General features: G+C 54.7%; 3 protein-coding genes across 4 annotated transcripts; all 3 read right to left on the bottom strand.

Annotated features, from left to right (window-relative positions):
* Nucleotides 1–10: 10 nt before the first annotated feature.
* On the bottom strand, nucleotides 11–4,346 carry C3H7orf43 (chromosome 3 C7orf43 homolog). 2 transcript variants are annotated; one of them, XM_025380237.1, is made up of 11 exons: nucleotides 3,697–4,346; nucleotides 3,453–3,548; nucleotides 3,242–3,371; nucleotides 2,980–3,066; nucleotides 2,705–2,825; nucleotides 2,456–2,603; nucleotides 2,245–2,327; nucleotides 1,997–2,160; nucleotides 1,288–1,442; nucleotides 879–1,072; nucleotides 11–781 (listed from the first exon to the last, which is right to left on the bottom strand). In XM_025380237.1, the coding sequence occupies exons 1-11, from the start codon at nucleotides 4,105–4,107 to the stop codon at nucleotides 628–630; spliced, it is 1,743 nt and encodes a 580-aa protein (XP_025236022.1). In that variant the 5' UTR covers nucleotides 4,108–4,346; the 3' UTR covers nucleotides 11–627. The 2 variants fall into 2 exon arrangements, with proteins under 2 accessions (XP_025236022.1, XP_025236023.1); XM_025380238.1 differs by having other exon boundaries at nucleotides 4,197–4,324.
* A 520-nt stretch (nucleotides 4,347–4,866) lies between these two features.
* On the bottom strand, nucleotides 4,867–19,154 carry GAL3ST4 (galactose-3-O-sulfotransferase 4). Its single transcript, XM_025380959.1, has 6 exons — nucleotides 19,044–19,154; nucleotides 18,766–18,941; nucleotides 14,517–14,829; nucleotides 14,048–14,351; nucleotides 5,681–7,083; nucleotides 4,867–5,195 (listed from the first exon to the last, which is right to left on the bottom strand). The coding sequence occupies exons 3-5, from the start codon at nucleotides 14,639–14,641 to the stop codon at nucleotides 6,052–6,054; spliced, it is 1,461 nt and encodes a 486-aa protein (XP_025236744.1). The 5' UTR covers nucleotides 14,642–14,829; nucleotides 18,766–18,941; nucleotides 19,044–19,154; the 3' UTR covers nucleotides 4,867–5,195; nucleotides 5,681–6,051.
* GPC2 (glypican 2) lies at nucleotides 17,760–24,518 on the bottom strand. Its single transcript, XM_025380958.1, is given in 12 exon segments — nucleotides 17,760–17,840; nucleotides 17,842–18,014; nucleotides 18,766–18,941; nucleotides 19,044–19,183; nucleotides 19,275–19,400; nucleotides 19,402–19,419; nucleotides 19,579–19,709; nucleotides 20,919–21,081; nucleotides 21,769–21,849; nucleotides 22,657–22,979; nucleotides 23,302–23,460; nucleotides 24,126–24,518. Coding segments are annotated over 12 exon segments (1,737 nt in total). The 5' UTR covers nucleotides 24,292–24,518.
* Nucleotides 24,519–24,646: the final 128 nt, after the last annotated feature.

Here is a 24,646-nt window from a genome sequence, read left to right as displayed (position 1 = left end):
CTAGTCATCCTTCTCCCTCCTGAACAGGCATTTAATAGTCTTATTTCAGTTGGAAGCAATAGTTGGAGAATAAGTTACAGGAACAGACCAAAAAAAAAAAAAAAAAAAAAAAAACCACAACAACTTAAAGTGCTTCAGGCTGCAAACGAAAACATGAGGGGCAGGAGGCCACCTGCCTGGCCCTGTCCCCAACCCCTGAGACAGGACGGTCACTGTCAGGGGCCCTTAGCCATCACCACCCTCTAATCTCAGCCCTGCAGGAGGGAGGGAGGGAATGTCAGAGGTGGGAAAGAACTCAAAGGGAATGAGGAAGATACTTTGTAAACTTAGAACCAGGGTAAAGGGCGGGGGGCAAGGGAGCTCTGGAAACCCTTGCCCTGGCCTAGGGGTGGGGCCAGCCCCCCCCCCACAGGAACTCGGGGAATACTGGTGGCTTAGTCCCAGCCATGCCCGCCCACTTCACAGCTTTTCCCCCGTCCCTGATCAGCAGACACAGACAGGCAGCTCTGCCAGGCCTCTTCACCCCCATCTGGGAGGCATTCCAGGGGAGGCACAGCCCGGGAGCAGGGATCCCCTCTGGGGGCATTGGGTCTCTGGAGTGTAAGAGGGAACAGAGCTGGCACGATGCTACTTGACGGGTTCCACCACCAAGACCTTGCACTCGCGCTTGGCAATCTTGTCCAGAGACAACACAGCCTTGTCCGGGGGTAGGTAGAGGGGGCGGCCAACAGGAGAGGCCACAGGGGGTGTGATGGCCCTGCGCTCCATCACACTGCCCGACCTGGGGGAAGGCAGAGGCTGTGGGCGCTGGTCAGACCCGGCACCCTCCCTGCTCCCAGCCTCTACCCCATCCCATGCCACGCCCCCTGGTTCTGTACCTCATGAGGTGGCTTCGGGAAGGCTGCTGGTGGGAGAAGGACTGGGAGCGGCCCAGGCTAGCCTGATGCCTCTCCACCAAGTCCCGGACAGCAGGGCTGCTGGGGCTGCTCTTGCGGGAGAGAGGCCGGGCCTCGGGTGGAGGGTGGGACACGCTGGCGGTGAACTGCAGCTTCAGTTTCATGTGCTGGCTTAGCTGGGGGGAGACGCAGGTCAGCATGCCAGCTCGGCTTCCAGGGCCCAGGCCTCCTTCCAAATGGTCTTCCCCACGTGACAGACTGATGTCAAATCTAAATCCCACCTTCCCTCTGCCCAGCTTTTTATTTCATCCCTAAAATCTAAGGGTCCTGCCTCCATCCACCCCAGCATTCTGCATCACTCAGCACTCAGCTCAGACCCTCCCCAGCCCACCTCGAAGAGTCCCGTCCTCAGAGCCTGGAAGGCCACACTGAAGGTGAGAGCGCTGCCCTTCCGGGAAAAGCCGAGGTTGTTGAGGGGCGTGTGGCAGACGATGGAGTCCAGGGCAGCCTGCATGGCCCGGCGCTCCTCCTCACACAGCTGCTTTCCTGGGGGCAGAAACAGGGACCAGCAAACACTACAGCGTTCCTCATTCCCACAGGGCCTTCGCCAGCACATCTGATTCTCAAAGCCACTCTGTGGAGTAAACTGAGCAAACGTTATCTTTTGTGCATGTTGTAGATAACAACGGCTAATACTTACTGTGTGCAAGGCATGTCATGTATATTAACTCAGTATCTGCATGACAACCCCATGAGATATGAGTTGCTGTATTTTAGAGGTGAGGACTCTGAGACCCAGAGAGGTTAAGTAACTTATTCAAGGTCACACGGCTAGTAAAAGAGAGAAGTAGAGTTCACACCAGCAAGTGCAGCTCCAGTGTCTATGCCCTGAAAGTCACTCTGCCCCACTGCCTCTCTAAACTCTCCATCTAGGACACTGGGGAGATGACCCAGGTACAGGGCGGAAGCCACCTGCCACAAGTCACCTCCTGTGGTGGGGCTGGCACCAAGTTTGGCTGTTATCACTGTCCGGCCTCCCTGACTTTTTCCTTTCTTTTCTCCTTCCTGGGGATCAGATCCCCACCTGGCAGCTGACCTACCAGCCTGTGCATGCTCTGGGGTCCACACGAGCCTCACAGCAAGGAAGTCTTGGAGATTGTTGAGCAAAGTGTAGGTGACAGTGAATCGCTCGTAGGTCCGAACAGGGGACTCACAAGAAGCGGTCATCACGAAACACGGGCGGTCCAGGCGGACACTGGGCAGGCTAGGAGTGGTGAGAGAGGGATGCTGGCTGTGTGTGTTAAGCCACAAAGGCGAATGCCACAGTTCCTCCGGGATCCACACTCACCGGTAGTGGGTGTAGATGCTCTGAGTGAAGGGCAGCTTTGGGGTGGACCACTGAACCACAGCAATCAGGGGAACTTCCAGGCCCTGTGGGAGGGACAAAGGGGGTTGGGGCAGGTATTAAGAGTGCTCCTCCCATCTTGAGTCAGCTGCATGGTCTTTCCCTCCCACTGCCTTATCACTTTTCTTTGAACACACCAGCCCCTTATGCTCACCTCCTTGGCCCCTGGAGGGGGCTGCTCACCCCCTCGCAGCTGAAACAGGAAGTTGTGTTCCTCCAGGGCATTCAGTGGGCAGGGGAAGCAGCCAGAGGTCCCAGGTAGGCGGCAGAAGGAGCCCATGGAGACTTCCCCAGACTGGTGACTAGCTCAGAAAAGAGAACAAGGCATGGTCTCCCCATGCCAGAGCTCAGTCCCTGAAGCCATCCCCACCACTTCATAGCCTCGCCCCTCCCAGGACCTCACCAGACATTGTCCACCAGCAGCACAGAGCCATCGGGCATGACAGGTAGATAACTGGCGTTGAAGTTGGGGAGGATTCGGATATCCCAGATGGAGATTTCCTCCTGAGAGGAGCTGTTCAGCACTGTGGGAGAGGACCAGCTTGGCTCAGAATAGCTGGACCCCTCAGGCCCCACCTTTACCCAGAAAAAACCGGACCCCACCAGCCTGCCCAGAGGAACTGCATCCAATCAGTTCCCTTGCTGCTCCCCGAGGCTGGAGCTGGCAGACCTGCTTACCCTTGAGCACGGTCAAGTGTTTTCCAGCCACAGTGAACTGCCGGCATCTCAGAACCGGAGGGGGCAGCAGAGTCAGCAGCGTGCTCACTGCGGGAGGGGTTGGGGGCAAGAAGTGATGGTCTGGGGGCTGACCTCACCTCCAACCCAGAATTCTCACCTTCCTCTTCTCAGAGCCCATTAGCCACTTTCCAGTGTGACCCCTCCCCTCTCTCCCTCAATTCCGAGAGACTCGAGCCCTTGGCCTCTTCGTTGTCCTGCCCACCTTGGGCCTTGAAAGCGCTCTGCTCGCCCCGGAATGTCTCCCCAGGAGATCGGGTCTGCAGCAATCGCAGGTAGCCTTGATCTCTGACCTCTGGTGCCTCAACCTCCCGCTTCCACACAGTCACTACAATCTGTCAAGAGGAAAGACAGATGGCTGAGCCCGGAAAAGGTGTCTTAATTAGGACAACAGCTCCACTCCTTGCTCATCTTACCTTGGCCTTAGGTGTCCCTGGGGGCAGTCTATCCAGTGAAACGGTGAGTGGGAAGATGACCTCATCTGTGGAAACAATCGGTTCCTCCACAGGCAGCTGGGGTTGGGAAAGGGGTGAAGAGGTCAGGAGCAAGTCAGAGGCAGCCTGCAGCCTTTCCCTTTAAGACCAGCAGGTCATCTGCCTCCTGCCTTACGCCCCCAGCAAACCCCCTCCGCCCTGTGCCGGGTCCCCCAAAGCTCCTCACCGTGGTCGCTCCCCCTGAGGTAGCAGGGCCCGGGCCGTGGGTGAGAAGGGGGCTGCAGCCTCGGAACAAACCCCCACCCCCAGGATCCCCTCCCCCTGGGGGCTCCGAATCCTGGTCGCCGGCACCGCCGCCACCCGGCATCCCGCCTCCGGCGCTGACCGAGGCCAGGGCGGCCAGGGCGGTTGCCAGTTCTGCCCAGGTTCCTCTGGAGCCCAAGCCCGGGCTGCCCCCGGCGCCGGACCCCGCACCGCCCCGGCAGCGCAACACCAGCAGAAACCGGACAGTCTCCCCCAAGTACAGATGGTTGCGCCGGGGCAGCGCCCGGTACCGGCCCGGGTCCCCTGCCAGCTCCGCGCGGGGCGGCAGCGGCACGGCCGGGAAGTACATCGAATAGTCGCACTGGGACTCCATGGGGCGGCGAGGATGGCGCGACCGGGGGCCCGGACCGGAGGCCGACCCCCAGCGGGGCCCTCTAGGGTAGGTCCAGAGGGTCCCGACACCTCGGGCTGCTGCGCGCGGCTGGGGCGGCCCGAGAGACCGGCCCGGTCCCGGCACCCGGGCAACAAATCCGGAACCGAGACCCGGCGGCGCCGGAACCGGGGTACTGAGCCGAATGACTGGAGAGAAACCGGAAGCGGAAGGGAGGGGGCGTGGCCGCCGTGGCCCCGGAATCTGCGGGTGCCCGGACCTTGGAGGAGGGGGCGGGGTCCCGCTGCTCTGAGGCTGAGAGAATGCAGGCCGGGGCTGCGGCCAGGCGTCTTGGAAAAGAAATGTAAGAACCCTGTCGGCCAGGCGTGTTGGCTCACGCCAGTAATCCCAGCACTGTGGGAGGCCGAGGCGGGAGGATTGCTTGAGGCCTGGAGTTCAAGACCTCCCTGGCCAACATAGCAAGACCTCCTCTCTGCAAAAACTTTAAATAAATTGTCCGGGTGCGGTGGCGAGCGCCTGTACTCCCAGCTACTTAGAAGGCCTAGGCAGGTGGATCCTTTGAGCCCAGAAGTTTGAGGCTGAAGTGAGCTATGATTGGGACACTGGTGCAGCCTGGATGACAGAGTGAGATCTTGTCTCAAAAAATGAATAAATAAATAAATAAATAAATAAACCTTCCAACCCCACTTCTTCCAGGAAGATTCTCCATCCCTCCCCTTTCCATCCTCCATAAATCAAGTAGAAGTTTCAAATTATTTATTCATTCAACAAATATTTCAGAGAGAAATGAACAGTCTAGTAGCAAATATTTCATAGAGAAATGGATGTATCATTCTAACTCACCACGCCCCAAACTTTCTGTGGCTCACTCCATCTTTTGCCCACCTAGGGAGCTTTGGTGATGTGGATCTGCCTTGGGGCAAGAAAGGGGAAGGGGAAGCCAGGCGTAGTGGCTCACGCCTATAATGGCAGAACTTTGGGAGGCAGAGGCGTGTGGATCATCTGAGGTGAGGAGTTCAAGACCAGCCTGACCAACATGTTGAAACCCTGTCTCTACTAAAAATATAAAAATTAAGGCTGGGCGCGGTGGCTCACGCCTGTAATCGCAGCACTTTGGGAGGCCGAGACGGGCGGCTCACAAGGTCAGGAGATCGAGACCATCCGGCTAACACGATGAAACCCCGTCTCTACTAAAAGTACAAAAAAAAAAAATAAAATAAAAAAAATAAAAAGTTAAAAATAAAAATTAGGCCGGGTGCAGTGGCTCACGCCTGTAATCCCAGCACTTTGGGAGGCTGAGGCGGACAGATCACAAGGTCAGGAGTTCGAGACCAGCCTGGCCAGCATGGTGAAACCCCATCTCTACTAAAAATTAAAAAATTAGCCGGGCATGGTGGTGCACACCTGTAGTCCCAGCTACTTAGGAGGCTGAGGCAGGAGAATCACTTGAACCCGGGAGGCGGAGGTTGCAGTAAGTCAAGATGGCGCCATTGCACTCCAGCCAGGCAACAGAGCGAGACTCTGTCTCAAAAAAACAAAACAAAACAAAAAAAACATTAGCCGGGTATGGTGGCACACGTCTGTAATCCTAGCTACTCTGGATGCTGAGGCAGGAGAATCGCTTGAACCCGTAAGGCAGAGGTTTCGGTGAGCCGAGATCATGCCACTGCACTCCAGCCTGGGGGACAGAGCGAGACTCTATCTCAAAAAAAAATTAAAAAAAAAAGAAAAATCGGGGAGAAAGAACAAAATGAGTAGAGGGTGAAGGAGGAAAGCACTGTTGGGAGCCCAGCAAAGAGGACGCTTGCATCAGGACAAAGACTCATCCCTTCTGGGAGATGCAGAAGTGGCATCTTGCTGCCCCCCACTCATCACATGTGCCCTTCAAACATGGCTGCTCTTCCACCTAAATCTGTAGTCTGATGTCTATGGGGAGAGTGGCCTTGAAGTCTTGAGAGGCAGTGAGACGGTAGGGGGGAACTGCTTGGCATCCAGCTTGTCCTTATACTGGAGCTCAGGGGTAGCCAAGCGCTCACACTCCTCTTGGTCCTGAGGGCTCAATCCACTCCGAAGTATATAGCCCAAAACCTTAGCTGACCCAAACTGGAAGGGGCGGAACCGGCGATCAGTGATGTATTTGGGGTCAGAAGCCTCACCCCCTGCCAGACAATGTTTGGCTAGGGCCTCTCGGCGAGCCCGGAGCTCGGCTACAGCTGTCTGCAGCCGGCGCTGGCCGTATTTCTCTATCCGTGCCCAGAGACTGCGGTTGAAGTGGACGTAGAGAGCCCAGTCCAGGTTGTTCCAGGCTCGGGCCCGTGCAGTTAGCTGTTGGTCCCCTGCAGTCAGTCCAGTGTTGCTGAAAGTGCTGAGGTCCTGCTTACGTCCAGCCTGGGCATTGTGCCTGAAGCCCACCACGTCATCTAGACCCCAGCACAGGGCATCTGCCAGCAGAACCAATGATTCATCGAAGTACTCAGCCACCATGACCAGGTCAAAGACAGAGTCCAGCCAGGCCAGACCCCACTGGATGAAGGATGAAGACCCCAAATCGAAAGAGGCAGGGCTTGATATCTGGCTGCGATGATCAGCAACAGTGGAAACAGGATGGATGAGGGCATTGGGATTGAGGGTTTGGGCTCGAGGGCCAGCACCAGAAGGCAAGACCTGAAGCTGTCGGGGGTCGGGGTCTCTGGGGGGATGAAGATTCCCTCTCTTGGCCCTCTTCTCTGGGGGAAAGGGCAGGCCAAAGTCAAACCATAGTAAGTTGCGAGCGTAGTGGTCCCCACGGGCCCCAGGCCTGTAGAAGGCTCGAGGATTGGCCAGGAAGGCAGCCAAGGATGGTGACTTGCGGAAGGCTGATGAGGTGGATTTATAATAGGAGAAGGCAGAGCGAGCCAGAGCCGCTGGGTCTCGGACAATGGAAAAAAAGAAGCTGTCAGAAGGCATGACCTGAAGTACCTGCAGAGGAGGGAAGACAGAAGAGAGAGAATTGGGCTGGGGAGAAGGTATGCATAAGTATGCACAAGCCATGTGTCCACTGACCCGGCCTTCTCAAACTTCCTTCTCCCAGCTCTGCTAGGAATCCCCAGCTTCCATCACTTGTTGCGTGGCAAGTTACTTAACATCCTTGAGACTCAATTTGCTTATCTGCAAAATGAGGATAATCATACTTTCCCAAGTGATTATGAAAGATACATGAGATAAAACATACGAAGAAACCTGGAGGATGGAGCCAGGCATGTTTTGTGTGCCTGTCGATGCAGCTACTCGGGAGGCTGAGGCAGGAGTATGGCTTGAGCATTGCTATGTTGCCGAGGCCAGCCTGGACAACATAGCAAGACCCTGCCTCTACAAAAATAAAACTAAAAAAATTAGCAGGGCAATCAATGATAGACTGGATAAAGAAAATGTGGCACATATACACCATGGAATACTATCCAGCCATAAAAAAGAATGAGATAATGTCATTTGCAGGTGCATGGATGAAGCTGGAAGCCATCATCGTGCTCAGCAAACTAACCTACTCCAGCAAACTAACACAGGAACAGAAAACCAAACACCACGTGTTCTCACTCGTAAGTAAGTGGAGTTGAACAGTGAGAACACATGGACACAGGGAGGGGAACAACACAAACTGGGGCCTGTCGGGGTGGGGAGCAAGGGGAAGGAGAGCATTCAGACGAATACCTAATGCATGCAGGGCTTAAAACCTAGATGACAGGTTGATCAGTGCAGCAAACCACCTTGGCACATGTGTACCTATGTAACAAACCTATGTGCTCTGCACATATATCCCAGAACTTAAAGTAAAATAAAAATAAATTAGCAGGGTATCCTGGCACACACCTGTAGTCCCAGCTACTTAAGAGGCTGAGGTAGTAGGATTGCTTGAGTTCAGGAGTTCAAGACAAGCCTAAACAACGTAGCAAGACTCTGCCTTGAAAGAAAGGGGCCGGGTGCAGTGACTCACACCTGTAATCCCAGCAGTTTGGGAGGCTGAGGCAAGTGGATCACAAGGTCAAGAGTTCAAGACCAGCCTGGCCAAGATGGTGAAATCTCCGTCTCTACTAAAACTACAAAAAATTAGCCAGGCACGGTGGCAGGTGCCTGTAATCCCAGCTACTCGGGAGGCTGAGGTAGGAGAATTGCTTGAAGCTGGGTGGCAGAGGTTGCAGTGAGCCGAGATCGCGCCACTGCACTCCAGCCTGGGCAACAAAGTGAGACTCTGTCTCAAAAAAAAGAAACAAAGAGAGCCAGAGCAAGAGGGGGAAGGAGGGAAGGGAAGAGGAGGGGAGGGGAGGGGAGTAAAGGGAGGGGAAGGGGAGGGGAGTAAAGGGAGGGGAAGGGGAGGGGAGTAAAGGGAGGGGGGAGGGGAGGGGCTTGTCAGGGGATGGGGGCAAAGGAAGAGAGAGAATTAGGATGGATGCCTAATGCATGCAGGACTTAAAACCTAGATGACGGGTTGATAGGTGCAGCAAACCACCATGGCACATGTATACCTATGTAACAAACTTGCATATTCTGCACATGTATCCCAGAACTTAAAAATTAGCCAGGCACTAATTTTTAAGGGGAGGGGAGGGGAGGGAAAGGAAGGGAAAAAAAGAAAAAGAAAAAAGAGAAAGAAGGGAGGGAAGGAAACCTGGAGGATAGGAAACTCCTGGAGAACATTAATTTCCTCGGGCATTTCTGTCTGCCTTAGTCAGTAAAACCTCTAGAAACCAACCTTTGTACTCATTTCTCCAGCAAAAACCTGTTGAGTGCCTGGGAGAGGCATCACTGGCAGCAAAGGGGCAACTATAATGCCATCTCAGGCATAGGCAACAGGTGGGCAGGCCAGGCCCAGAATCACTGAGGGGTAAAGCACTTCAGGGACTCCTGGGCATCCCAGAGGGCAAAAGACACCCTGGGCCGGGGCACTGGGAAGCCACCGCTGCCTGGTAGGATGCTGCCCTGAGGGCTGGGACATGTGATTCCACCATTCTGCAAGAAGGAAGGTGGAAATCAGGCTGCACCACACCCTAACATGGCCCTGCAGGCTGATGCAGGTCAGAACCTAGCTCCTGATCTCCTTAAAGGGTTTCTGCCTCCAAAAATGACTTTCATCATTGAATCTGACTTCTGTCATGGTGTTCCTCAATCGGCTCTGCAAATATGGCACACCTGAATAGCAGCCTGTGAACGCTCTTTTTTTTTTGGGGGGGGGGGGGCAGGAAATTAGTATTTTTCAAATAAAACTTTTCAGTGTTTATTTTCTTCTTATTCTTATTCTTCTTACTTTTTTGAGACGGCGTCTCACTCTGTCGCCCAAGGTGGAGTGCAGTGGTGCGATCTCGGCTCACTGCAAGCTCCGCCTCCAGGGTTCACGCCATTCTCCTGCCGCAGCCTCCTGAGTAGCTGGGACTACAGGCACCTGCCACCATGCCCGGCTAATTTTTTGTATTTTGTTTAGTAGAGACGGGGTTTCACTGTGTTGACCAGGATGGTCTCGATCTCCTGTTGTCGTGAACCGCCCTCCTCGGCCTCCCAAAGTTCTGGGATTACAGGCGTGAGCCACCACTCCCGGCCTCTTATTATTTTTTAAGAGACAGTGTTTTCTTGCTCTGTCACCTAGGCGGCATATCATAGCTCACTGCAGCCTTGAAAACTCCTGGGCTCAAGGGATTCCCCAGACTCAGCCTCCTGAGTAGCTGGGACTACAGGCACACACCAACATACCCTGTTAATTCTTAATTTTTTTTGTAGGGATGGGGTCTTGCTATGTTGCCCAGATTGGCCTCGAACTCCTGGGCTGAAGTAATCCTCCCACCTTAGCATGCAAAAGCACTCGGATCACAGGCATGCGCCACCATGCCTGGCCCTGCAGGTCTCTTTGAAGGCAGAGGGGAAAGTGAAGAAAACAGTCTTTGGCATATGGACCTGGAATAAAATCCCACTCTGCCATTTACTAATTCTGTGACTTTGGGAGGGTTATCGAAGGTTTCAGAGCCATCATTCCTCCATCTAGAAATCGGAGTAACTGGGTAACACTTACCTGGAAGAATGTGCAAGTGTCTGGAACATGGTAGATATTCAGTGAATGGTGGTGTCAATGAAGGCCATCATCCTAGCCTCTGGAGAAACCTACCTCAAAGGTCACTGTCATTGCCTCACTCCTGCCAGTGGCCTTTCGCTGCCCATTAGAGCATGCCCATGTCCTCAGCTGGTGTCTCCAGCTCCAGCTTCAACAAGGGTGACTTTGCAGACCCTGCAGAACTTCCACCCCAATACAGACGTTCTCCCTTTTATATGCACATACACACATGCACCCCACCATGTCCTTGCTGGTGTTTTGCTCCCTCTAAGAATGTCTCATGCTGTCCTTACCACAAGCCACATCCACCTTTTCCTTTAAAACCCCCTACTCTCGGCTGGGCACAGTGGCTCACACCTGGAATCCTAGCACTTTGGGAGGCCGAGGCGGGCGGATCATTTGAGGTCAGGAGTTTGAGACCAGCCTGGTCAACATGGTGAAACTCCATCCCTACTAAAAGTACAAAAATTAGCCAGGCGTGGTGGCAGGTGCCTGTAGTCCCAGCTACTTGGGAGGCACGAGAATTGCTTGAACCCGGGAGGCACAGGTTGCAGTGAGCTGAGGTGGCACCGCTGCACTCCAGCCTGGGGAAAAGAGCAAGACTCTGTCTCAAAATAAATAAATAAATAACATCAAAATTAAATAATAAAGTAAAATAAACCCCCCTCTCCAGAAAGCCTCACCTCTTTGGTGAATACTCTTCTCACCATTCCAGATACAAACGCACGCACAAGCCTCGGAAGGAGCCTTGACTTTGGAGTGCGTGGACCTGGGCTCAACTTCCAGCTGGAGCCTTGACTTTGGAGTGCATGGACCTGGGCTCAACTTCCAGCTCTGCCACTTTCATTTTCAATTTTATTTATTTATTTATCTTTCTTTCCTTTTTTTTTTTTTTTTTTTTTGAGATGGAGTCTCGCTCTGTCGCCCAGGCTGGAGTGCAGTGGCCGGATCTCAGCTCACTGCAAGCTCCGCCTCCCGGGTTCACGCCATTCTCCGGCCTCAGCCTCCCGAGTAGCTGGGACTACAGGCGCCCGCCACCTCGCCCGGCTAGTTTTTTTTTTTTTTGTATTTCTTAATAGAGACGGGGTTTCACCGTGTTAGCCAGGATGGTCTCGATCTCCTGACCTCGTGATCCGCCCGTCTCGGCCTCCCAAAGTGCTGGGATTACAGGCTTGAGCCACCGCGCCCGGCCTTTTTTTTTTTTCTTTTATGAAACGGAGTCCCACTCTGTTGCCCAGGCTGGAGCACAGTGGCACGATCTCAGCTCACTGAAACCTCTACCTCCCAGGTTCAAGCAATTCTCCTGCTTCAGCCTCCCGAGTAGCTTGGATTACAGGCATGCACCACCACACCTGGCAAATTTTTGCATTTTTAATAGAGACAGGGTTCACCATGTTGGCCAGGCTGGTCTCGAACTTCTGACCTCAGGTGATCTGCCCACTTTGGTCTACCAAAGTGCTGGGATTACGGGTGTGAGCCACCGTGCCCAGCCTATTTATTTATTCATCTTTCAAGACAGGGTCTTATTCTGCCACCAGGTTGGTGTACAGTGGCATGATCTTGGCTCACTGCAGCCTCGACTCCCTTGGCTCAAGTGGTCCTCCCATTTCAGCCTCCTGAGTAGCTGGGACTTCAGGCATGCACCACTGCCCTTAGCTATTTTTATTTAAGTTTATCTTTTTGTAGAGACGGAGTCTGCTATGTTGCCCAGGCTACTTTTGAACTCCTGGGCTCAAGTGATTCTCCTGCCTCAGTCTCCCAAAGTGTGAAGATCACAGACGTGAGCCACCATGCCTGGCCTTAATCTTTATGTTTTTAGCAATAGGATCTTGCTTTGTCACCCAGGTTGGTGTGCAGTTGCACAATCATAGCTCACTGCAGCCTCCAACTCCTGGGCTCAAGCAATCCTCCTGCTTCAGCCTCCTGAGTAGCTGAGACTACAGGCATGCATTACCACACCTGCCTGATGTTTTAAATTTTTTGTACAGGTGGGGTCTCGCTATATTGGGCAGGCTGGTCTCAAACTGCTGGGTTCAAGTGATTCTCCGCCTCAGCCTCCTAAAGTGCTGGGATTATAAGCGTGAGCCACTGTGGCTACTGGGTGCCATTTTCTAACTGTGAAAGTCTCTTCACCTCCCTGAGACTCGAACTCCACATATGTGTAATGGAGACACTTAAAATGCCTTCTTGGCAAGGTGATGGGAAGATTAGTACTCAGCATTGGTAAATATTCAGTTTAGTTTCTTCCCCGTATGTTTCAATTACACATTGATTTTCTTCCTATAGGAGCCCTCAGCTTCCTGTGTGTGTCTGAGTATGTGAATGTGTATGTTCTTCTCTCCCCCATTAGAATAGAAGTTCCTGGCCGGGCGCGGTGGCTCAAGCCTGTAATCCCAGCACTTTGGGAGGCCGAGACGGGTGGATCGCGAGGTCAGCAGATCGAGACCATCCTGGCTAACACAGTGAAACCCCGTCTCTACTAAAAAATACAAAAAATTAGCTGGGCGAGGTGGCGGGCGCCTGTAGTCCCAGCTACTCGGGAGGCTGAGGCAGGAGAATGGCGTAAACCTGGGAGGAGGAGCTTGCAGTGAGCCGAGATCCGGCCACTGCACTCCAGCCTGAGCCACAGAGCGAGACTCCGTCTCAAAAAAAAAAAAAAAAGAATAGAAGTTCCTGGAGGTCAGGACTGGGCTTCCACCCCGCTATTCTCAGCTGACCTCACGTGATCTGCCCATGTTGGTTTCCCAAAGTGCTGGGCTTAGCGCCGGGCTAAACGTACAGCTGATCCTCAAAATGTGGCAGACATGGTGAGGAGGTTGAAGAAGACAAGTCAGAAGGCAGTGGGGGAGCTGGGGCCCTGGTGTGACAGTGGAAGGGAGGCTAAGAAAGGGAAGGGGGCATGTTGTCCTAGGTACTTGCGAGGCTGAGGTGGGAGGATTGTTTGAGGCCAGCCTGGGCAACATAGTGAGACCCCATCTCTACAAAAAATAAAAAAAAATTAGCCAGGTGTGGTGGCGTGCACCTGTAGTCGCAGCTAGTTGGGAGGCTGAGGTAAAAGGATCGCTTGAGCCCAGGAGTTTGAAGTTGCGGTGAGCTATAATTGCACCACTGCATTCTAGCCTGGATGACAGAGTGAGACCCTGTCTCTCTCTCTCTCTTTCTCTCTCTCTCTCTCTCACACACACACACACACACACACATATACACACAGAGGCTGGGCAAGCTCACTTCTGTAATCCCAACCCTTTGGGAGGCCAAGGTGAGCAGATGGCTTGAGCCCAGGAGTATTTATTTATTTATTTAAGCCCAGGAGTTTGAGATCAGTCTGGGCAACATAGCAAGACCCCATCTCTACAAAAAAATTAGAAAGTAGCCATGTGTAGTGGCACATGCCTTAGCCCTAGCTACTCAGGAGGCTGAGGTGGGAGGATCCCTTGAGCCTGGGAAGTCAAGAGCTATGATTGTGCCCCTGTACTCCAGCCTGGGCAACAGAGCAAGACCCTGTCTTCCAAGAAATAAAAAAAAAAGAAGGGTAAGGGGCACCTGGAGGGAGAGTTGGAGGCTCAGAATTGGCAGGGCACTGATGCCAGGGAAATACATTGGTGAAAGACAGAGACTGTAGTAAGCGCCAGAGAGAGAAGGGAGAGAGGAGGACTTGGGCTCCCAGAAACTTCGGGGGAAGGGACACCTGTAGAGAGGATGGCAGGGAGCCCCACCTTTATGGCCCCTGTGTCCAACTTTAGGGTGAGATGATGCCTGGGGAGCCCTCAAGTCTGGGCCCCCTCCCTTGGTGGTGTCAGCCTGAGCCCATCTCTTGCTGGTCCCTCCCACCCCTGCGACACTCCTTACCTCTTTCAGGTTGAACCTCATGTGGTGACAGAGGATGTGGAAGGGGAGCTGGGTGCCTCCAGTCTGGGGGCGGTAGCCTTTTACCCTTGAGGCCTGGAAGAGCCTTGGGTAGCCAAACTGGTAGCGGGCAGGGAGGGCGAAGCGCAGCCCGTGCCGGTCCCCGTAGCGGTGAAGCAGGCTCAGCACAGAGCTGCTCCCAGATTTATGCGTCTTCAGGAACACCAGTCGCTGCCGGGGTGGGCAGGACGGAAGGGCTGGTCGTAGAGATGGGGCCAAGGGCTGTCGGAGCTGTGGCCCTGGTAGCCTGGGAAGAGATGCAGGGGGAGTGTCCTGTCCCTCAGCAGCAAATGGGTGGAAGGGACAGAGGGCATGGAGGCTTCTGAGTCCCTAAGAGTCACCAGCCCCAGGCGGGATGGGGAAGAGCAAGTGTGGGGCATCTAGAAGGAGCTGGGGCAAAGTGGGAACTTACCTCCTCTGGAAAGGCCCTCCCAAGAGCTGGAGTGCAAAGCCAATGGTCATGAAGACTCCCAGAGCCACCCCCAGGCTCCGAGGTCCCCAGAGCCGCAGCGTCCTGGCAGGAGACAGAGGGCCCATGTGGCACAGGGAAGGGTGAGATGAGAGAGGGATGGAGCCAGGGCCAGGAACAGGGGCAGAGACAGCTGGAGAAAGCCGTGCAGCCGCGGAAGGCGCCGGTTGCAGATCGGGGGGTCATTCCCCAGGCCTGTTTGCAGTCTTGGTTGAGTCTGCCCCCTGAGTTAGCAGATTTTTGCCTCTGTCAGCGTCTAGGAGGGAAATGAGGGGGAAGAAGGGAAGTCTAAGGAGAGAGGCAGAGTGAACCTTCTCTCCTGCTGCAGCTGAGACCTGATTCAGGGAAGGGGAGTGGCTGGGAATGTGGTCTACACCCAGACTGTCCTAGGTGGCCCCACAACTACTCCCTCCACTCTATCACTGTCTTATCTCCAATTCCCCCAGCTCCCCACCTACAGTTGTCCCTGAGCCTCGGGGACTTAGAAGGGAAGGAGAGAAAAAGCCCCAGCTCATGAATGAAACAGCCAGCAAGAGAGAGATCAGACCAATCAGCTCATTAAGAGAGTCAGGTCAGACTATGGTCGGGACCCTGGCTTCCTCCTGAGCCCCTCTGGGTGTCACAGATGGGGATGAAGAGCCCTATCCCAGGGCCAGGAAGGGAAGCCATACAGTGGGAATGAGGATCAGACAGGACACAGGTGGATGAACCCAGGCAAGAGGAAGGGAGGTTGGACTTCCAGGAGTGGCATTGCAATGGGCAAGAGCCACTGTGTTCTAAATTCCCGCACCTCTTTTTCCTCTGTCTCAGCACGGGGCAGACCCCCATGTGCGACAGGGGCTGGGGGAGACGTGTGGCTACTTGTGAAGCCCAGATTCCCGGACTTAACCCTCCATGCCACTTTCCAACCTTATCAGTGCACCCGGAGGAGACTGAAAGGGTGGGGCTGGAGAGGGAGACAGAGATAGAGAGAGAGAGAGACAGACAGACACAGAGAGACAGAGAGACTATGACACAAAGATATGGAGAAAGGCACAAATACTAACTGTAGAGTTCCTTCTCAAACCCGAACTTCCTAATCAACCAGGAGTCCAGCCCCGCCCCTTCAGATTACAACTCACGATCAAGGACCACAGCCCCCTCCAACAAGCCCCGACAGCTCCCTGCTCCGATGAGCCAGGGGTAACCCCAGGCAGAGAGAAGCCACACTTTTACTCCGGGAGACCCACCCCCTCTGGCATCACTCCCCAATTTCCTCCCCGATCACAGCCTCTGGGGTCCAGCTGCGTCTCCCCTACCCAGAGCCCTTCATTTCCTTCCATCCATCTCTCCCTTCCCATGATTGGAGATCCCAGCCCTCTGTCCCCTCCAGCTTTGGTGACTGCCCAGTCAGTTGCCCCTGCCGGGGTCCCATGAACCCCTCACGTCTCCTCCCATACATTAGAAGGTCCCTCCACTGGTCCTATCCTTGGTTTCACTTCCCACTCACCAGGCCACAAGGGGAGCAGCAAGGGAAATCAGGCCGGGCCCTCCCGCCCTCCCCAGCCACCGCCCGACTCTTGGCTCAGCTCAACTTTCCCCAAGAACTTTCTCAGCGCCCAGGCTCCTCCCTCCTCCCTTTGTCCCGCCAGCCCCAGCAGCTGCTGTAGCTTTGATCGCAGTTCTAGGTCTCTCCCCCGCTGCATCTTCCCTTCTCCGGCAGGGCACCCAGACTCCCCTTGGAAGACACCACTTCCACCCCCCTTTCACACTTGGGAATCAATCCTACCATTTTCTCTTGGCTTGCCGCAGAACAAAAGATTCATTCAGGCGGCAGAAAGAAAGAAGGAAGGAAGGAGAAAGTGATATTTGAAAGCAGACATTGTCAAAGATGTGGCAAGGTAGCCAGAGACTGATGCTCAGAGAACAAGGCCTCCCATCCTGAAGGCAGGGGACAGTGGTGTGGTCACCTTAATAATGCCTCGTGGCCGGGCGTGGTGGCTGACGCCTGTAATCCCAGCACTTCGGGAGGCTGAGGCTGGCGGATTGCTTGAGGTCAGGAGTTCGAGATCAGCCTGGCCAACATGGTGAAACCCCGTCTCCACTAAAAATACAAAAACTAGCTGGGTGTGGTGGCAGGCGCCTGTAATCCCAGCTACTCAGGAGGCTGAGGCAGGAGAATCATTTGAACTGGGGAGGAGGAGGGAGGTTGCAGTGAACCGAGATTGCACCATTGCACTCCACCCTCACGACAACAGTGAGACTCCATCTCAAAAAAAAAAAAAAAAAAAAAAAAAGCCTCATGTTCAAAGAGCATTTTGCAGGTGACAAGGTGCTTTTTCACACAGATTCTATTTGGTCCCCACAATTCTCCCTGTTGTACAAACGAAGATACTCAGAGGCCCAGAGGGTGGGAGATCAGGGGTTATTCCCTAGACCCGCCTCCTGGGGGACAGGTGCCAAGGGAGGTGAAAAGCTGGCAGAAAATGAGCCAGTCAGAGAGGCTCTGAGACCTCTGCTGGGAGCCAGGGCTCAGGCACTGACGGTGACAGCACAGAAGCCACACATGGGGTCCAATACATTACCATTTATTTACAGAATAAACACAGACTTGAACACTGAAACATGGAATTTGTGAAGGATGTGGGTGGCAGAGGTCACGAGATGAGCACCCCCCCACGTTGTCTTTTTTAAATTTTGGTTTAAGAAATTGATACTGAAAAACCTCAACAGAACCCAGGCCCATGAAGCCTCACATCCTACTCAAGCACCCCTAGTCCCCTGCCCCACACCCTGTCAGCATCCAGCTTTGTCCATTTCTGAGACCAGATGCCCCCACCCCTCCCGACTTCCAACTTCCTTCAAACCCCTTCCCCAGCTGCAACTCTAAACTCCTCACTTTCTCTGTTGGGGCTGATCACCAGCCCCAGCCTTAGAGGGCTGGAGATTATACCCTCTAAGGAAACCACACAGCCTCCTAAATAAATACCCCAGGCCCCCCTCCCATTACCAAATGAAAAAATAAATATTGTGAACACCCACCCACCTCTGATGAAAATCTCCTGGATTTGGGGCCCCAGCCATTCACCTGCAAAGTCCCTTCTCTACCTTCTCTGCAGCCCCCTTCGACTCCTCCCCAGGCCCAGCTGAGGGGGGAGGAGGGGAAAGGGCCATGAACCCTTCTGATGCTAGGGCACCCCTCCCCTGTTATCGAGGTCCAAGCAGGGCCAGGGCTGAGACGGAGAGAATGAGGATGGTTTGGGTGTGAAAACCAATAGATGCCCCCCCCACTCCTGCTCCGGCCCTGGTTGTAGCGGGCACTGCCACCTCCTCCTTTGCCCCCAGAACCATCCCTTCTAGGAGGGTATGGAGGCCGAGGAGGCCGGGCTGGGGGAGCCACAGCCCCAGCCATCCAGTCATCTGCATACTGCTGTCCCCCTCCAGAGCCGCTGGCATCCTCATCTGCAAGGAAGAAGAGGGACAGAGACAGGATGGGAGGGAGAGGCAGAGGGAGACAGAGGGAGAAAAAGAAATTGAGATAAAAACAGAAAGAGAGAGGCAGGGGAGGGAGACACAGGTGGATGCCGGGTTGGGTAAGGGAGAAAGACCATGAGTGACAGGAAGGCAGGGAGAGAGGGAAAGAGAGAGATCCGACAGCAGACATAGCGGGGAGAGATCATGATGGGAGACAATGAGACAGAGAGAAAAAAGACAGGCAGATGGGGAGATAGGATAACAGGAAAAAACAGAAAAATCAGAAGTACACAGAAGCAGAGAGCAGCCAGGAAGAGGGGTGGGGGAAGTGACAGAGACAGAGACAGAAGAGAAGAAAACAGTGAGTATCTGTGCCTTGCCTCTCTGTCTGGCAAATTCCACTCTGGGGAGGCAACCCAATGTCACCCACCACCCTGGCTTCCCAGCCTCCCCCAAGTTGCCCCCTCCCCCATTTCCCACTGCCCTTTGCCCATTATAAGGGTCTTCCCACTGTTCTGTAAGAATGTTTTCGTGTCTCCCCTACTGGCCCGAAAGGATAGAGATCCCCTCATTGATCTGTTACCCCCAGTCTTTGAGGTCAACCCTCAATAAATGCTCGTTGAATGAATTAATGAATGAATGAATGCTAAGAGCAGAGGCACGGGCGGGAACTACCAGGAGAGGGGAGAGGCTTAAGGGCAGTGGGCGGGGCTCAGGTTCAGGAATGCCGGGGTCTCACCCGCGTCCTGCCCGTCCAGGTCGTGTCCCAGTGCGGCTGCCTTCATCCTGGCCGTGGCCGCCCGGAGCTGTAGCCGACGCCGCCGTGTCGGGACATCGGGGCCCGAGGTGTCCACCTTGAGCTCGGGGTTGTTGACCTGCTCGGCCAGGGAGCCCCCAACCACCGGCGGCAAGTACCTGGGAGCAGAGCAGCCCCGAAGCTCTCGCTCGCGCGCGCGGCCCCGCCCCTCCCGGCCGCGGCCCCGCCCCCTGCTGCCCCACCACACCCCCGAGGCTCACCTGCCCCGCCCGGCTCCGGTCCAGCAGGGCGCCGCCTCCAGCGAGGCGTCCACTGCCATGCGAGAGTCTCCGCACACCGTCAGGGACTGCCGGGCCCAGAAGCCCCGCATCCGGGCCAGACGCTCGCGGAGCTCCCACACCTGGGCAGGAGAGAAGGGGCGGGGCGAGCTGGAGCGCAACCCCCATCCCCATCCCCGACCCCGCCCCCAACTCCTTGGTCACCCCACGCACCAGCCGGTGCAGGTTAGTGCCCGCGGCCGTCGTGGGCCGCTCCTCCTCGGTCACCATCGACCACAGCCGGCCCGCCTCTTGGGGCGGCGGGGCTCGACGGTTGCGGGCCGGCACCGGGTGGGGGGGGGCCACACTCCTGAAACACCTGCGGCACGGGGAGGAGACCTCACAGTCACCCGTGGGGGAAACCACACTGCGTCCTCACTCTGACCCCGGAGTCTCTTCTCAGATCCCCTATACTGTCTCCCTGACACCCACACCGTCCCCGCCCCGGGTCTCACCTCCACCCTTCTCTCCCCCGTACCTGGGCGGACACCTTCGCACTGTTTTCCTGCAGGTACATCAAACCCTCTGAGATCTTCACCCCAATGGACTCAGCCGCCAGCTCAAAGGAAAAGGGGCCCTGGAGCTTATCAGCCAGGATCAGGAGACCATCTTAAGGGAGGCAGAGAAAGAGAAAGGATGGGATGAGTGGTGATACTGAACTAGGATGTTCCCGAAAATCCTCAATCGGGCCTTAGAGAAGCAGTAGAGTGTTTCGGGGAAACTCACATGAGCTTCCTCTCATGTTTTCTCCCAATTTGGCTTTAGAGCCCCTCTCCAGTTCACCCCTAGCCTTACTCAGGACCCTCCTCCATCCCAGACTTTTTTAAAATTTAAATTTAAATTTTAGGATTTTAGGATTTTTTTTTTTTTTTTTTTTTTTTGAGACTGAGTCTCCCTCTGTCGCCCAGGCTCGATGGAGTGCACTGGCGTGATCTTGGGTCACTGCAACCTCCGCCTCCTGGGTTCAAGCAATTCTTCTGCATCAGCCTACAGGCGCCCACCACCATGTCCGGCTAATTTTTGTATTTTTTTTTTTTTTTTTCTTTTCAGTAGAGACAGGATTTTACCCTATTGGCCAGGCTGGTCTCGAACTCCTGACCTTGTCCTTGTGATCCGCCTGCCTCGGTCTCCCAAAGTGCTAGGATTATAGGTGTGAGCCACTGTGCCTGGCCAATTTAAGGATTTTTTAAAAGACAGGGTCTTACTCTCTTGCCCAGGCTGGAGTATAGGGGCACCATCATAGCTTACTGCAGGCTCTAACTCCTGGGATCAAGGGAGCCTCCTGCCTCAGCCTCTGGAGTAACTGGGACAACAGGCATGTGTGCCACCACGCGTAATAAGTTCTTTTTTTTTTTTTTTGGTAGAGATGGGGTCTAGTTACATTGCCCAGGCTGGCCTCCAACTCCTGGCCTCAAGTGATCTCCTGCCTCAGCCTCAGGAGTAACTGGGACTACAGGCGTGGGCGCTACCACGCCTGGCTAATTTTTCTTTCTTTCTTTTCTTTCTTTCCTTCCTTCCTTCCTTCCTTCCCTTCTTCTTTCTTTCTTTCTTTTCTTTCTTTCTTTCTTTCTTTCTTTCTTTCTTTCTTTCTTTCTTTCTTTCTTTCTTTCTTTCTCTCTCTCTCTCTCTCTCTCTCTCTCTCTCTCTTTCTCTCTTTCTTTCTTTCTTTTTTTGTAGAGATGATGTCTAGCTATGTTGCCCCTGCTGGGTTCCAACTCCTGGCCTCAAGTGATCCTCCTGCCTTTCAGCCTCTCAAAGTGCTGTGATTACAGGTGTGAGCCACCATGCCTGGCTCCAGGCTTTCTTGAATCCCCTCACCCAAATAGTTGCCCCAGTCAGGTTCCAGTCCCCTGCTGCTGAGACAGCCACGAACCACGTTGAGGCAGAAGCCCTGGCAGGGCATAAGTGAGGGGACTCCCCGGCAAAGGGGACAGCCGATGAGACGCATCAGAGCCTGGCTGCAGCCTTCAGACAGCGGCACCTGGGGGCAGAGAGTGGGGCTATGTCCTCCACAAACATTGTGGCTTCTCTCAGCCCAGCTTGGTGCCAGGCACAGACAGAAATCACATACCCCACCCCACGCCTAGGGCTGGTGACAACATGTGGCAGCAGGTGAGATTGTCACAGATCTGAGGAGGGAGGTTCCAGGTTGCTGACACTGATTCGTGGGAGGGGTGGAACTAAAGAGGCAGTTAGGGGTGGAGGGAAGATTCAAGGACAAGAGTGAGCCCATCACAGCTGGGGAGGGAGGAGGCGGTCAGGAGGCAGAAGGTGAGGCTGGGAGGTCAGGTAGAGGATGGGCAGTGAGAGAGGCCAAGCCAGGCATCTGGCCTTCAGCAGCAGGGAAGTGGAGTCATTGAGGGCTCCTGGGGGGTTGGGCAGGGGCAGTATCCAATCTCTGACTGCTATGGAGATGAGCAGGCCCTTGGGGACTGATGGGGGTAAGGGTCCACAGAGGGTAGGAGGGGGTCAGAGATCATGGATCGTGGACCAGTGGAGGTTTCACTCCAGCTCCCTCCTTCCTAATTCATCCTGGGACACCAGGGCCTAGAGGCAGAGAGAGCCCCAGGCCTGTCGTGCTGGCTGGTGGCTAATTCTTCCTCATGGGGTCTCTCTCACTTCCGCCTCTCCCTCCCTGGCCCCTGCCCACACTCAGGCCCCCTCTAACCTTAAGCGCTTCGCTGACCACATTTCTTCCAGTCTCCAGGCCCTGCACAAAGGCTCGGGCAGCCACCAGGGTCCGGGTTATCTGGGAGAAGGCAAAGAAGATGAGAAAAACCACAAGGGTGTTATGGGTCAGTCAAGGCTGGAGCCAAGAGACTGCATCAAGAGCAGTGAGGGTTGGGTTTGTGGGGTTCTCTCAAAGTGGGTTGAGTGTTGGGTGGTACAGAGAGGCAGGTTCAAGAGCCCCACAGGAATTATAGTCTTAAAGAAAACCAAAGGAAGGCTTGGAAAGAGATGGAGGGATTATGTTGTACAGGGCTTAGAGATAGAGAAATTGTGTATCGGAACTAACACTGAACTTGAAGCCAGAAGACCTGGATGTGAGCCACGGTTCTGCCATTTACTGGCTGGAAAGCTTTAACCTCTGGGAGCCTCAGTTTTCTCATCTGTAAAATAAGGGCATGACTCTCTACCTTGCAGGGTGATGATGACAACTAAATGTGATACTATAAAAGAAAATACCTTTTGCATATTGAATACATAATTCCTGTTTAGTTGAACCAGAGGAAGTCAAGGTGTTAGGATTAGGGAGGGGTTGGCACAAAGGTGGCTGGAGGTTAAGGGTAGGTGAGTGTTTGTGTGAAACTAGGGCACAGAATGGGAGGTGGCAGGGGTTGGGGCATCTGCTTCAAGAAGACCAAGGGGCACTGGGTTGGGCAGTGGTAAGTAAAGCTCAGGATAGGCATCACCAGGTCAGAAATGGCTTCAATGCAGGATGGGAGGATCACCAGGTCAGAGGTGACTGGAACACACCAGTTTGGAGATGAGTGGTGCACAGTTCAGGGGTCACTAGGTCAGAAGTGGTTGAAGCTCAGGCCTCAGGATCCCTCACCTGCAGGCGGAGGCGGCGGGGTGAGTCCCCGAAGGGCTGCAGAGAGCCATCGGTAGATGAGGCCAAGCGTGAGAGGCAGAGCAGGTAGTCAGGGGGGAAGCTGTACTGTGGGTGCAGCAGCGGGAACACTCTCTCCAGGAGCTGTGCCCAGAAATCCGCCAGGGTGTCATCCAACCCCTCACCAGATTCCCCATAGAAGTCTCGCAGCCGAGAGAACAGGCCATTGAATATGAGAGCGTGCTGGGCATACAGGCGGCCGTAGGAGTGGGAGAAGAGCTGGGTCAGAGAATGCTGGGCTACTGAGAGCATCTCCAGAAAAAACTCTGCAGCAAATGCAGGGAACAGGTGGAAGGTGGGTGAGGCCAGAGAAGGGAAGAAAAGTGAACAGGCAGAGGCAGGAGGGGATGGGAGAGAAGAGAAAAGACAAGTGAATCAGAAACTGAGTAACTCTCAGAGATGGGGCAGACAGGGAAGGAGGGAGGGCAGGGCCCTGGAGATAGAGTCTGGGGGGTGGGTGGGCTAAACCAGGGCTGGGAGGGGATGGAGTCTTCACAGACGGAGTAAGGAGTGGGGACAGGAGGCTTGCTGGGGTCCTAAGCGCCGAGAAGAGCTATGAAGCTGAGTTTGGGGACCCCAGGTCCTCACCATCAAATTTTCTGTGCCTGGCAGCCAGTGTGTGAACCAGAAAGGAGCCGCTGTCCTCCACCAGGCTTCGGAAGGTAGCCTCAGTCTCCCTGATCAGCCTCTGTTCTGTCTCACTGGAACAGCAGGTATACTCCTGGGGACAGACCCGGAGGTGCTCACCTGGACAGAGGAGACGTGAAGGAATGGTGGGAAGTGATATCCTAAAATTCCTTCCATTTTCCGCCTCTCTCTGGGGACGATGCCTTCTCTTCTACCTGCCTGCTCTCTTTTCTATTGTCTGCACCTTCTTCCCCACCTGACCCTATCCCCCACCTTATTGTCTCCTCACCCATCCCAAGTTCACTCCCATTAGCCACGGGATCATCTATTTAACAGCTGCCCGGAGGGCCAAGTCAGTGGTCAGTGTGTCCTCAGGTGACCCTCCCCAACGTCCACACCCCAGACCTCGAGGGACTTGGAGGACAGCTTCTAGGGGATGAAGAATGGGGCTTGGAAGGGTGGGGTTACTGGGTGAGCAATAAAGTATTCTCATAGAAGGGGCTAATAGAAACAGCGAGAACATGGCTGTGAAGAAAGAAACACATAGGGGGGTGTTAATTACGAGGAGGGGATTCCTGGGGTGGGGATGGAGTAAGAGCGCTATTCTGTGCATAGCAGGGTTATTGTGATCCCGGTAAGGAAGTTACAGGAGGAGAACAGACACTACTGTGGGATGAAAAGATTAGTATAACGGTCACTCTGAAAGGGAAGAGAGTTATTGTGAGATGAGGAGGCCCCGCCCCCGCCCCCACCCCCAATTCTCTAGTCTTCCTCTTTCTCCTCACCTGAGATCAGGGCGGGAGGGATTAGGTTTAAGCTATATCCCCGGGCCCCCAGCACCTGCCGGGTCTCTGCACAACTCCGGGTGACCTTTGCCTCGCTCCCGGGTCCGGGACCAGGACCGGGACACAGAGGCAGCAGCAGAAGCAGGAGAGGTCGCAGCGCGAACATAGCTGCAGCCACCCTGGGACGGCAAAGTGGGTCCTAAGGAGGAAAGAAGAGCCTCCCAAACTCGGGAATCCGGTACTCGGCCGTGGGACCGTTCAGCGGGCCAGAGAAAGAGCGCTACCCCCGAAAACTGAATAGCGAGCACGATAGCTGGACCAGGCGGCATCTGCCGAGACAATGGGAGCGGGGAGCCGGACAGGGGGCGGGGTCCGAGGCGGGGCCCCGCCAATAATGGCTCGGAGCCGGTTTCAGGGGCGGGGGCAAGGAAGAAATTAAGCCAATGTAGCGCAGAAGCTCGGTAGGGGGGCGGGACCCGGCCGGCACTGAGGAGGTTGGTAAAATAGGGGCGTGGTCTCCC

The sequence above is a fragment of the Theropithecus gelada genome, chromosome 3 (genome assembly GCF_003255815.1).
Source record: "Theropithecus gelada isolate Dixy chromosome 3, Tgel_1.0, whole genome shotgun sequence".
NCBI lineage: Eukaryota > Metazoa > Chordata > Mammalia > Primates > Cercopithecidae > Theropithecus > Theropithecus gelada.
The sequence above is the reverse complement of the archived record's forward strand: the minus strand, read 5'-3'. Positions and strand labels throughout refer to the sequence as shown.

Bases quoted from the DNA above. Each gene is read 5' to 3' on its own strand.
- C3H7orf43 (XM_025380237.1), bottom strand. From the start codon at position 4,107: ATGGAGTCCCAGTGCGACTATTCGATGTACTTCCCGGCCGTGCCGCTG. The intron at 2,161-2,244 runs GTGAGTGTGGAT...CACCACTCCTAG, and splicing joins AGCATCTACACCCACTACCG to CCTGCCCAGTGTCCGCCTGG. The intron at 782-878 runs GTACAGAACCAG...GCCTTCCCCCAG, and splicing joins TCCCGAAGCCACCTCATGAG to GTCGGGCAGTGTGATGGAGC.
- GAL3ST4 (XM_025380959.1), bottom strand. From the start codon at position 14,641: ATGGGCCCTCTGTCTCCTGCCAGGACGCTGCGGCTCTGGGGACCTCGG. The intron at 14,352-14,516 runs GTAAGTTCCCAC...ATCTCTTCCCAG, and splicing joins GGAGGGCCTTTCCAGAGGAG to GCTACCAGGGCCACAGCTCC. The intron at 7,084-14,047 runs GTAAGGAGTGTC...CCTCCTCTGCAG, and splicing joins TGAGGTTCAACCTGAAAGAG to GTACTTCAGGTCATGCCTTC.